Raw genomic sequence first — 12,538 nt, 5'->3', positions numbered from 1 at the left:
GGGGGAGGAGGGGCAACGGCCCCCTTGCCACCCTAATACTATCTAATCTGTGGTATATCAACCTAATCAACCTAATACTACCACGAATGAATGAAAACAACAACAATAATAATAATGATAGTATAAGAGCCACAAAACTCGAGCGTTTCCTACACGTCTCCTTTTACCAATGTTTTTTGCATTCGTTCAGCAACGGTGAGAAGATTTTCATGTACCAACATACTCACTTATCGAATGGCTTATCTGCATCCTTCTCATTTGCGTTTGTCAGGCACTCCTCGCAGAAGAAATCAGTGCCAATCTTGCGCTTCTTGTCACCGTCTTGCAGAACAAAGGTGCCAAAGTAACGCCACACCGCGCTGGTTTTAAATGCACTTGAGTTCTCAGCAGAGAACAACGACACGCGCTTCAAAAACGGAGATCCAGTCTCTGATGCCATGACAGTTCAATACTCGCGAGGCCAAAACCGGCAGAAGTGCGCGAAACCACATCGAGCTTCCCGCTCCGCAGCGGAACCGATCGGAACACGGAACGCGCGCAGGATGTCGGCGCGCCGGGGTGGCGCCAGCGGCGGCGTCAGCGCGCGGAGAAATGGCGGTGCGCGGCGCGGCAACACTCAGCACAGGGGTGACACAAACCCGCCATTGTTGTAACTACCCTCAAGCGGGTGCTTTTGGCAAAACTGCCATCTTGTCCTGGTCGCACGTCATAGAAAACGTCATTTTCAGGTCATGTGACTTTGTTTACATGTCGTTTTGCCGCTTACCGACATATTTTCGCCGTCATAACACCAAGAGATTATCGCATTTTGCTAGCGTAAACTATGCGGTGCTTCTTCCGCAACATGGTAGCCCATTTCTCCTTAGTTTAAGTACATGGCATCGGCTCGGTAAATCTTAACGCGCAGTCGTCATCACATCTTTCGAAGTCAACAATACGATGCTTTGTGTGCAAAACTGCGCGTTTTACTGCAAGATTATCGGATAAAAATAATTACCGTGATCGAAAAACATCCGAAACGTCGTCCAGAAACAACAACCGCATTGTTTACAAACGGTTTGGCCGCCGATCACGGGCGCCGCCATCTTTAAGGTCACGTGCGCCTTGACGTTTGCTGTGACGTGCGACCAGGACCTGTCCAGGATGCATTGCGTTCGCCCAGCACGCTTTCGTCTACGGAGGAATACATTGGATGCCACCCCTGTGGCACACAGGTCTAGGTGTGGGAGGTGGGTGGGCGTACGGTGTGGGATGGAGCACAAGAGATCCATCCGGCAATGACGTACGGGAAGTCGCGTATTAAGTCGACTGGCGCGGTTTACATGTCGGAGTTCAAGCGACGCCTGTCATCTCAACTACCCGTCTCGAGCGACTTATTTCGACTGTGTCGACTTCGGTTTTAGGTCGATATATACCGATTTACATGCAGCGCATCAGTCGACTTCATTAGACAAGTCGACTTTTATCGTCTTCATGTAAACGCGCCTACTGGCGCCTAGACGACGTGCTCCTATTCTCCACAAGGAGTACAAAGAAGGTGCACCATCTCCAAGCTATAAAGTATGGTTTCTAATACCCTGATGAGCATGTCGTGTCCCCTGGGCTTCCGAAACGATAGGTGCGAAGTTAACATTGAAGCTGTACTAAAATACAAAGGGTTGACTGAATGACTGGTGGTATAGGAATAATACAGTTAATTCTAATCCGAACTTAGGGAGTTTAAAAAGTCGTACCCAACTCACGGACGCGATGGCTGGTGAGGTGCATGAGGGCAGGGCGGAAGGAGCACGCGTGTGTCTCACGCGCGCATTGCATCTTGCATGAGAGCCACGTGTTGCGACTCGGACGCGGAAGATGATTTTAGTAGATGCTCTTTACGAGAGTTTTTATGTAACTTGAAAAACATATCTAGCATAGAGAAACAAAATTCAATATTGTACGATGAAAGGTAGAAGTCACTGACAAGGTGTGCCAGCTGTAGGACTGCTGGACTTTGTGAGTGACTTCCATCTTTCGTCGTTAATTTCTTAGGCACTTGAGGCTTCGTATCTATTTGCCCTTTCTATGTACTCCAGCCTCAGAACATCAACTGTCTCGTGTCGCCCAAAGCTGTATGTTGGTAAAAATGTGAAATATGCAAATTTCAATAGCGCGCGCTAGGTACAAGAGACATGAGAAACAGGAGATGGGGTTCTGAATGGCGCTTTCGATGTGGATCGGTGTGGCATGTTAACATTCTCCCTTAATGCAGTTTCCTCTCTTTGCGTGGAGGATGGGGAGGTTCACAAGCCGGGTGCACTTACGCCAACCTTGTCAACGGCGTGCTTGTATATGACGGAAACAGGACCAGAAGCCAACTCTTGTACGCCTACTGCGGTCGCCAAGACCAGTCACCCATCACAATCAGTACTAGCAACAGCGTCGTTGTTGTAGTCCAAACCAGGTTCATCCTGCAGGAACACTACCTTGGATTCAAGGCTCTCTACAGAGCTACACTCGGTGAGCCTAGATTTTCTTTTTTTATTTTTTTTTTACCGTCTTCATATTTTCTCCACACAATGGGGACATGGCACTTAGCCACTGGAATGTAGGACTTTTGAGAACTCACATCTTAAGCTCTCATTGGTGAAATGGTAGATGTACGTGGTTGTTTTGCTCATGACTGAACGTAGCAATGGTGCTTAAGTGCTACTACGAAAAAAATATTGATTCGTATTATAAATCAACCTCACCAGAAGACTCAGTTTATAAAGTGATATACGATATAAAGTGATAAATGCGGTAATAAAATGCAGCATAGTTAGGGAATTACGTTTTCGGGTGCTATCAGGGGCTTTTGGTTCTCCTCTTGTTTTCTCTCTTATTCATTTCTTTTATATTTTTTTGTGGGTAACCTACCAGGACTAATCCCCGAAGACCCCGCGACCTTTCTTCGTCTTCAGTGGAAACGTCACTTGAGGATATCAAAGTGAATGGAAATAGGGAAGAGATCGAGTTTAACCCGAATTGGTCTGAGGTCGGTTCGGGGGAATAACAGGGCGGAATCGGGTTTAACCCTAAAAAGGCATTCTCTACGCATAGTGTACAAGATGCAAAATATAAATCCCGTCAATGAACGTAATGCACCTAATGAACGTAATGAACCCACGAGGACTCCATAGTTACAGTTTCTCCGAGGGTAGTCATGTCAGTCTGTCTCCCAGAAACCGCTCACGTCTCCACGCTCCGCCCCACGTTCGAAGGCCGGCGGCGGCTGTGTTGAGGAGACGGAAATGGAGCTCCGAAGAGGAACAATGTTGCCAGACGAGATTGGGCACCCCGAGGCGTCGCATTTCTCAAAACTAGAAATTTAATTTACAATATAACATAAGATAAATATATGAAAAACGTCACATTGACAAATAAGGAGAATAGTGCGCATGTAGATTTCAACGGCATAAATCTAGATAAGACTCTGAAGGCGCAAGATTTTGTCCGGATATGTGCTTTAAAATGTGTCAAAATCATTGGAATGGCAAATCCCCTGCGTTTTTTCTTATTTAAATTCCAGGCCCTCTTCAGGGCTGTGGTGGAACTGTTCGCATGGGTGACACAAACCGCCTCAATGTCCGCTGGCCACGAGCTGATGGAACCCAATACCCGCCCGACGTGAACTGTGTCTGGCGCGTCCTTGGAAGTCCAGGAAAGATTCTGCGGGTCAACTTCACAGAATTCCAGCTTCAACAAAGCAACGACTCTACTTGCTCCAATGACGTTGTCGAGGTATACGAAACTGGACAGATCTATCTGTTATCTATCTCTGAGAAAAATTGAGTAACGTTGCTCCATTTCCTGGACTTCGTGACTTGTCACAAACGAATAGCTCCTTTGTAGACAACACGTATTTTATTGTTTATTGATAATGCCAATGTTTATTGATAATGTCAGTTGATGGTCTAACCGTGACACAGTACAATAACAATGCCACAAAGTAGATCAGAGCGTAGACGATACAGTCTTGCTCTATTGCAAAACAAATTCAAGGGTACCGCAGGAACGTAACAGGATGCTATGATGGTACAAATTCAAAAGGAAAAGTTCAAAAGACTATAGTCCTGTTCAAATTAAGAAGGAAGAGAAATCTACTCCGACGCTCCTAAAATATTACTGCGCTGCGGATACGATGTCTGGACACAGAGAAGTCACGGTCGCTCCTCCGCCAGATAATGTAATCCATCATACGTACTCTGCTTCCGTATTGGCTGTTTACTCCAGCAACTCCGAATATCCTCTGGATGTACGAATTCGTTAGGACGTTATTCGTACATCCAGAGGGTACCGGGTGCTGTCGGGGTAGAGTGGCCACATGACACTACGCTGTGTGGTGGCGCTACAGTATTTGTCCTCTCGTGCTATTGCGTATCTCTATCTCCAATGGCGTTTGTCGTTGACGGATTAGATTTCTTTTCCTTCTTAAGTGTAACACGAGTATAGGCAGATACTTGTGAAATAGCTTTGTGGAACGACTCGATGTCGGGCGAGCAAACTATGGAAGACAGAAGTATGGCATTACGAAAGTTTATGTGGAGCTTTGGAACTATTTTCAGTCCTAGGGAGTCAATTTCATTGGAGTCTATGATGGGGAATAATTGCAGCCTGGGGGACTGGAAGCCGTAATAATATCTTACATGCCCCCACCTGCTACGGCTTTCGGCACAGCTGTTCTATCCTGCCTGATGGGCCCCCGTCTCAATGGCTTGCCCACGTACCCTTCAGGACAAGGCATCGCATCATTCACGCTCCCAAACCCCACGAATCAATCAAGCAAGGGATCTTTATTCTATGCTCAACCATGGCGTTGATTAAGGAGCTGCACTCTACCCCTTACCCAAGAGGGACGTGAACGTGGTCGCAAATATCTCAGCATAGGTACACCACAAAGTGTGTTGCCGAGACGAAAGAGGATAGTTCGTTTGACTTCGTTTCACACACAAAAAAGAATCTACAAAGTAACTTGGAAAATGAGTAGCGTTTATTAAAAAAACTATTTAAGTAAGATTACTAAAGGCGGACCATTTGAAAGTATTTGCCAGACACCGAGTTAGTCTAAAAAATATCAGAGATATTTAACTTACATACTCTACTCAAGTGACTGCACAAGTCTGAGGTAATCTCATAGTACGATGGCGATAACGCGACAACCAAGCGTGTTTATGAGGAGAGTTTAGCCATTCTGTGATCTCTGGCTGCCCCGAGGTGGGGAGCAGCCGTGACGTCAGAGCTGTCGTCGCTCCGCCCACTTGACGAGGAAGAAAGGCGCACCGTGGCGCCACGGGACGGTTTCAAGGCTGTTCCTCTGCTCCAAAATGGTGCCACTGGCATTTGGCGCCGCCCGTCGTGTGACGTCAGGCGGTGCGCTTCGAGACAGGCTCCTCCCATTGGCCAAACTCTCCTAATAAACGGCTCTGGCGACAACGCAAGCGTGGCGACACCTATGACCTATGGGAAACGTTCAATGGGTCCCTGTGGCGTTCTGTCCTCTCTGCTGTTTTGTTTAGCTGTTGTACCATCTCGCTATATCTGTTTCTTTCGTCTATCAAGTACTCCACCAAACGAAGAATAAGTCATCGTTCGTTCACCGTTGAGCGCTTGCACGTGGTTCGTGAAGTTCTCGAAATGATGGTCGAACCTCGTCGGCTAGCCATATTGATTTCATGAGACGGAATCGGAAAGGGGCTTGATTTCAGGCTTAAGGACTCGTTGGCCCGTAAAACGTAGGACGTTCCGACTCTGTGGGCTGCGCTTGTGATTGGCTGACAGTGATACGGAATCAAACGGTCGCTTACGATTCTCCGAGACTATTAGATGTCCGGCGTTATTCTAGTTGCAATTTATGCGCCTTACTACAGAGGGCGGCAACGACCAAGCCGTCGTACAGAGACTATCAAACAAATTTTTCGGACTGCCTGTGTAACCCTTGAAGAAAACGGTACCGGGTGTCAAAATACACACATAATGACATACGACCAAATGCGAGCGATTAAAAATACAATCAAAATCAAAGCGTTCCGACCCAGTTGATTGCGACCTCGTATGGGATCTGCAACGTGTGACTGCTACTCAAAATCATTATAATAGGCAAATGCTAGCACGCAACAACCGACTATCGCGCAAACAGGCATGCGCAAGTCACGTGCGGCTTTGCTCTTATCTACATCATGCGAGAGCTCGCTCCGGCCTTTACTCAAGACCTACCGCGACTGATTCGCGGATCTCTTTGTGGCTACGTCACAACGTGAAAGCCATCACTCTTTGTTTATCTCGGTGGCGTTGTCATATCTCATATCGAGTACATCTCTTTTCAGGTTTGGGACACCCTGCTCAGCCGTGACTTATCCAGGCAACGTTTCTGTGGTTCCACCGCGCCTTCTAGCATTCCCATGGCAGGGAATATCTTATCTTTGAGATTCAGCAGCGACCATTTCGTGTCCGGCTCCGGCTTCAAAGCTGTCATCACTCAGGAAGCGCGTAAGTACAGCTTCCCGCGATTGTAATCTTGCTATGTACGACCATTAAGATGGTGGGACAGCAGGACAAACCTCCAACACCTCTAAACACCCACACTGTGCGCAACGTCCGAAAAAAAAAGAGAGAAAGAAAGAAAAGGTGGTAGGGAGGGTAGGGGGTTTGTACTCGTGCCCCCCCCCCCCTCTTGGAAAGAATCCTGGGAACTCCCATAGGGTGGGGGTGGGGGGATGCAAGGTCACTTGTGAAAACTGCGCTCTCTTTATTCATAGGTCATGATTTTTTTTTTCTGTGATGTCATAATGATATGAACCTGTGAACACCCTCACAGTCCGCAGCGTCCGTCTCCACGTAAGGAGGTGAAGCGGTTGCACGCTTTGCCCCCTTGGAAGCACTTTGCTGTCCACCGTTGAAAAAAAAAATCCTATAGCAACACCCCATGGATGCAGGTCCTCACGAACACGCATCAGGCGTGCCTGCAAGTGGACGGCCTCTCGCCCCACCCTCTTCACTGATGGATTTCCTAGATCTATTTGATGCAACTTAGGCAGCTAAAAAGCAAGTTCATATATATATCATATATGATATCGGGAGTTCTATACCGCGCACAGGTAGCAGGCAACACCACCTTTCTTTGCTGTCAGCTACAGAATCGTTTGTCGCTGCGCCGCAGGACACTCCCCCGGTTGGGTCACATGAAAAGACATGACAGTGAGCGCGCTCACATTTGTGATAACTCCCAAGAAGCACAATGTACTAAACGTCGAGTGCAATAGGGGTGGAGGGGTAGGTGTAAGGCCTTCAACAGACTCCTGAAACTAAGGAACATTGATAAGACACATACCGTCCACCCCTATTGCACTCGACTTTCAGTACATTGTGCTGCTTGGGCTATGACCTCTTCCGCTCTTCTTCGTTACTTTATTCTCTCGCGTAAACATATTTATCTCCTACGTACTCTCGTCCTCCGAAAAAAAAAATGACGATTATTTCTTCCCCCTTGACAGCACTGTGCGGCGGTGATTTGACAATAGAGGCAACGGCGAAGACAGTATCGAGTCCTGGCTTCCCATCAGGAGCTGCTTCAGGAACCCGGTGCGTGTGGAACTTAGACGACGAGGCCGTCATCCACTTCACGAGCTTCCACATCCCTTGCGAGAATGGCGCTTCACTCATCATCCTTTCTGTCAACAAAGCGGTGACCATATATTTACTTCTGAATTGTAAAAAAGAAAATTCACACTTTACTAAATCGTCATATTATGCATAGTCGACACAAGACAATGTGAGGATGCAAAATTACTAAAGTACTGAAGCGGGATAGTTGCTGTGTCATTCTCCAAGCGCAGCAAAAGGACAGGGACGAGAGAATACTCGACGCACTGTGCGTTGCCTTTCTATTGTCCCTGTCCTTCTGCTGCGTTTTGCATGTCAAGGATCTAAAAAATTGTTTATTTGTTTGTTTTTTGTCCGTCCTACGCGGCAACGCTGTGTACATGATCCCTAAGGCGATATAAGCTGCGACCTACGTCGATATGTCTTGCTACTGGTCCAGTGTAATGGCATTTATAGAGGCAGTCTTGGGTAGTACCTATAACTAAGCTACAAGCAACTTGTAATTGTAACTTGTTAGTTTTTGCATTATAGTGACTTTTCTACAGAAGGAACTTGTAACTGTAACTAGTTAAGACTTTTGGTTGAAGTAACTGTAACATGTAAGTCAGTAACTAACGTACCCAGCTACTGCAGTATTTTCCACACTTTAGTTAGTTCAGGGCTTCAAATAAGCTGCCGATTTTGTGAAACAGGAATTTCACGCATCTCATACGTCGCCAGGGTTGTCTTATAGACTCACTCCAACCGTGCCTCGAGGGTCACGTGGGGTGGCGTCACGTGCCGTTAGGGCCCGTGGGAAACCTTCCGTTTACAACACGGTGTACCAGGTGTGGCTACTAAATAACGAGACTTGGCGTCTCGTAGCTTTCGTGCATTCCCGAGTGGGAAGCGCATGCGCGATAGGAGACTTCGAACTTTCCACTAGCGAATGTGACAGCGCGGTGCTCACAGGTACAGCCACGCGGTAGTCTTGCCGGGGTCATGGTGGTCGTGGTGGTGGTGGTGGTGAACGGGCTCGCCGTTGTCGGCCTCACAGAGTTGGGCAACGTCAACACTGACGCACTGGGGGAATGTGCGTCCTGGGCCTACTTCTAAGGGAACTGTGACGACATATGTCTGAAAACGCCTCAGGCAAACCCCAGACAGCACAGTCGGCACCGGGATTCTGGAGCAGCGAACCAATCAGAAAGTCCTCGTGATTTTGAAAAAAAAAGTCACTGAATGAGTGACTATATGCGTCTACGGTTTGCCGACGGATGGGAGGATATTGAAGACGACGACAGACGATGCCGGCCTGTCAGTGCAGCAACACAGTAGAATGTTTAAAAAAATAATGAATTTGTTTGCAACGATCGCCGGCTAAGCGTTCGGATGATAATAGATATGGTGGACATCTGTGGGATATAGTTCGGAAGGAGAGGCCCGGCTTGCGGGAGAAAAAAAAAGGAAACTCGTAGGCTCTCCACCAGGACAATGCGCCAGCTCACCATGCACTGTCGGTGGAGCAGTACCTTGCCGACAAGAAGGCTTCAGAGTTCGATCATCCTCCTTATGCGGCGGATTTAGCTCATTGAAACGTTTACCTGTTTCCAAAGATGAAGACGGCGTTGAAGAGGAGCCATTTCCAAACTCTCCCCAAACACAAAGACAGAACGGCAACGACACTGAAGCGGATAACACATTATGATCTGGAGCGGTGCTTCCAACTGGGGAAAATTCATGTCCAGCGTTGCATTGATAGGGGAGGGGAGTATGTTTAAGTGGATCGCTGTTAATTTGGAGTGACGTAATAATAGACACGATTTCCCCTCCAGTCTCGTTTTTTAATAGCCACACCTCGTATCTCTCCTAGGACAGCACAAGTGCAAAAAATAAATTTTCTGCTGAGATGATGCTTTAACGTCGCAGCTGAAACTACTTACATTTCAAAAAGAATAAATGTCGCTTACTTACTTTTTTGAGTAACTTGAGTCGCCATGACTGGCTAGAGGTAAGAAATCCTAGCACTGAGCAAAGGGGAACCAATCTACGTCGTTCGGGACTATTCCAGTGATCACTATCTTCGGTACATCAAGGATTATGTGGATGTCACATATACAAGGACGGTGGCATTCGCGACAACCGGAGGCCATTGAATGCAGTCAAATAGTAAGGTGATGGGATCATTTCCAATGCACAAACCGGGATACAACAAAGTATTTTTTTTTACACTTTTTAGATGTAAACATCTTGTTCCATGGCACACACCTATGTGGTGTAATTTTCATGTGCGATGTGGTGTAATGTGTGGTGTTTCATGGGTTGTGTACTTTTCGTACTTTACACGAGGGTGCTGTGTAAAGCACCCTTGTACTACTGTATTATACGAGGGGCGCCATTTGAAATGGCATAATCTGCACATGTAACAATTTTAGTGTGATAACATCTAAAACACTTTTTTAGATTTCTGTTTCGCGAACACCTTTTCAAAACTGTTATTGTATGCCATTGTTGAGCTCACGGGATAAAACTGGACGTTCGGTTACAAAAGCGCACGTTTTTACACGCTAGAGAGTGTAAAAAATTACTAAGAACGTCATAGGGTGGCATGAAGCAACGCGACAAAAATGGGTGTCGTTGCGTGACTTTTCTGAAACATCACGACAAAAATTACATCAAAACCAGAGACAAATAAGGTAAAATAAAGATAAACCACACACGATTTTGCGACAACAGCTCAGTTTCGCAGTTATCTGCATTGACACTTTTACGCACTAATAATGTGAGAAGAGGGCTTTTAGATGTTCACCCCACTGGTTTAAACTCTCGTCTCCTCGTAATATCGTTCCAGGAACAGCCGACAGAGTTTTGTGGGGATAGCACGCCACACCAGCACCATACAGTGCAGGTGGCTCAGACGGACAGGCGGCGAACCATTGTCTTCAACGCCGGATCAGCAGTTAACCAGGCCCGCTTCCAGTTCAACTACAGACGGCCCTATAGTAAGTTAACATTTACCTCTCACGAGTGAAAGCGCAACGCGTATTATGTCGTCACAACGACGCTATTCCAGCACCGTGAACACTACTCTTGTGCGCCAATGTCTTTTGGTGCCCTTTTCCCTGCAGGCATTCTGTTATGTGTATATATATCGACGCACACATACCTGTAACATATTGCTGTACGAACAGCGACGGTGTTCTCACGCCGGAACACCGAAATATGCGCACTATAGATATTCTTCCACCACGTTACTCGCTATATACGCGCTATGAGTCGCTCGCTCCATCCTATCTTGTTAAGTTGTTGTTGTTGTATGCTGTTGACCCAACACTATTATTTGAAATGCCATGCGGTTTATCTCGCCTCTTTACCTCTCTCGTACGTCGTTTACGACTCAGCGTCGCATTCACCCCTGCACTCCGGTATAGGCTGGGCCACAGCAACACGGCGCTGTGTACAACTTGTGGTGTCCCGGCAGCAATCCGACACATTTTGGAAGACTGCAGCCAGTACGTACGCGAGCGACGAGCCTTTAAATGTCAACTTGAAATGCTCGATCAGAGGCCATTCAACATCTGCAAAGTTCTCGGCCCATGGAGTAACCCTGGACATGAGTGCCGTGCACTTGGCGCTTTTCTTTCTTTTCTGAGGGCCACCGGCCTCCTTCACGAACTCTAGGGATTTCCTTCCCTCGTCATCCTCTCATATGAACCTCTTTGGAATGGGGCAGGGTCCTGCACTCAACGCAGGGAAACATCCCACATCATCATCATCCATTCATCTATGTTGTTGTTGGTGGTGGTGCTTCAGCAGCGCATCGCCGCATATTTCACGGATATTGGCGGGAAGGGGCGCAAAAGCATGAGTCGGAATACGTGGAACCCACATCCGAGGGATGAGACTGCGGCGGCATCGGAAGATAGGTGCAGTGAAACTATTATGCCCCCGTTTGCTGCAAGAATTCTATAGAACACACATGGAACATGGGCGCCGCGCTGCAAAGTCAGACAAGGAAGAACGCAGTCTAGATTCATAAACCTTTACTACAATTCGACATATCTTGGCACATCGTTCATGAAGCTCCGTTAAACATTGAAAAAAATAAAATTAATCCGACGCCTCCTCTCCGGATTAGCTTCGGCCGCATCTTATCACCTATTCGAGTTCTCTGAGAATCGCGCTCCTTTCAAACTTTTTTTTTTCAGCTTTGGGGGAGAAAAATAGCCCATTGTGGACTGTGGATCTGTCTTACGATCATAAAGGATCGGCCATGTTTCATCAGGTGTAAGAAGTCGCTCCAGAAAATCGTCACTAGAACGACCAAAATGCTGCAAAATAAACTTCAACATCCAAATCAACTACAAGATCAACTTCAGGTACCCGTTCGGCGTTGTTTCTCATTCAAACATTCCCCGTTCAATTATGTTTTCAATATATTTTTGAATTTCAATCGTTCATATAATGCTTCACCTTCCGCATGCATACCCAGCTTTCCCAACGCGTTCTCTTGATATGCCTAAGGTATCCGCCATTGTGTTGCTGGATTCGCTGATCTATCCAGTGTGTGGTCATGGACACGATGACCAACAAGTTGGGGTGTTCACACCGCTAAAGGTCCCCCTGATCTTCCGGCATGTTCGGTGTCAAAATCCCACGCTGGAAGTTGGTACACCACTTCTTCCCGGTTTGATATCACTACGGTTCCTCATGGTGTCATCACCTGGTATCACTTATAAATTTCCTTAATTTTTCTTCTGGCTGAACAGGAACTACATCACAGCTCGGAATTTGTGGGTTCTTCATGTAGTGAGTTTCCCCTCACTTCGATGCTTCTGCAGGTCTGCAAGCGCCAAGGAGTTAAAATAACGCGAAAACACCGCGGCGACCAGTGCGGAGGCCCGTGAGAGCGTACATGATGGGGGCGTGGCCATTCTAC

At 47.0% G+C, this 12,538-nt stretch overlaps 1 protein-coding gene across 1 annotated transcript; it reads left to right on the top strand.

Annotated features, from left to right (window-relative positions):
• Positions 1–875: 875 nt before the first annotated feature.
• LOC135385097 (procollagen C-endopeptidase enhancer 1-like) lies at positions 876–9,307 on the top strand. The gene is made up of 5 exons (XM_064614273.1): positions 876–889; positions 2,252–2,499; positions 3,551–3,762; positions 6,345–6,507; positions 9,216–9,307. Exons 1-5 carry the CDS (start codon positions 876–878, stop codon positions 9,305–9,307), a joined length of 729 nt encoding a protein of 242 aa, XP_064470343.1.
• The last annotated feature ends 3,231 nt before the right edge of the window (positions 9,308–12,538 follow it).

This window comes from Ornithodoros turicata, chromosome 2 (genome assembly GCF_037126465.1).
Source record: "Ornithodoros turicata isolate Travis chromosome 2, ASM3712646v1, whole genome shotgun sequence".
In the NCBI taxonomy this organism is placed as follows: domain Eukaryota; kingdom Metazoa; phylum Arthropoda; class Arachnida; order Ixodida; family Argasidae; genus Ornithodoros; species Ornithodoros turicata.
This window is presented reverse-complemented; position numbering and strand designations above follow the sequence as displayed.

Bases quoted from the DNA above. Each gene is read 5' to 3' on its own strand.
- LOC135385097 (XM_064614273.1), top strand. The intron at 3,763-6,344 runs GTATACGAAACT...ATCTCTTTTCAG, and splicing joins GCTCCAATGACGTTGTCGAG to GTTTGGGACACCCTGCTCAG. The intron at 6,508-9,215 runs GTAAGTACAGCT...CTGTTTCCAAAG, and splicing joins TGTCATCACTCAGGAAGCGC to ATGAAGACGGCGTTGAAGAG.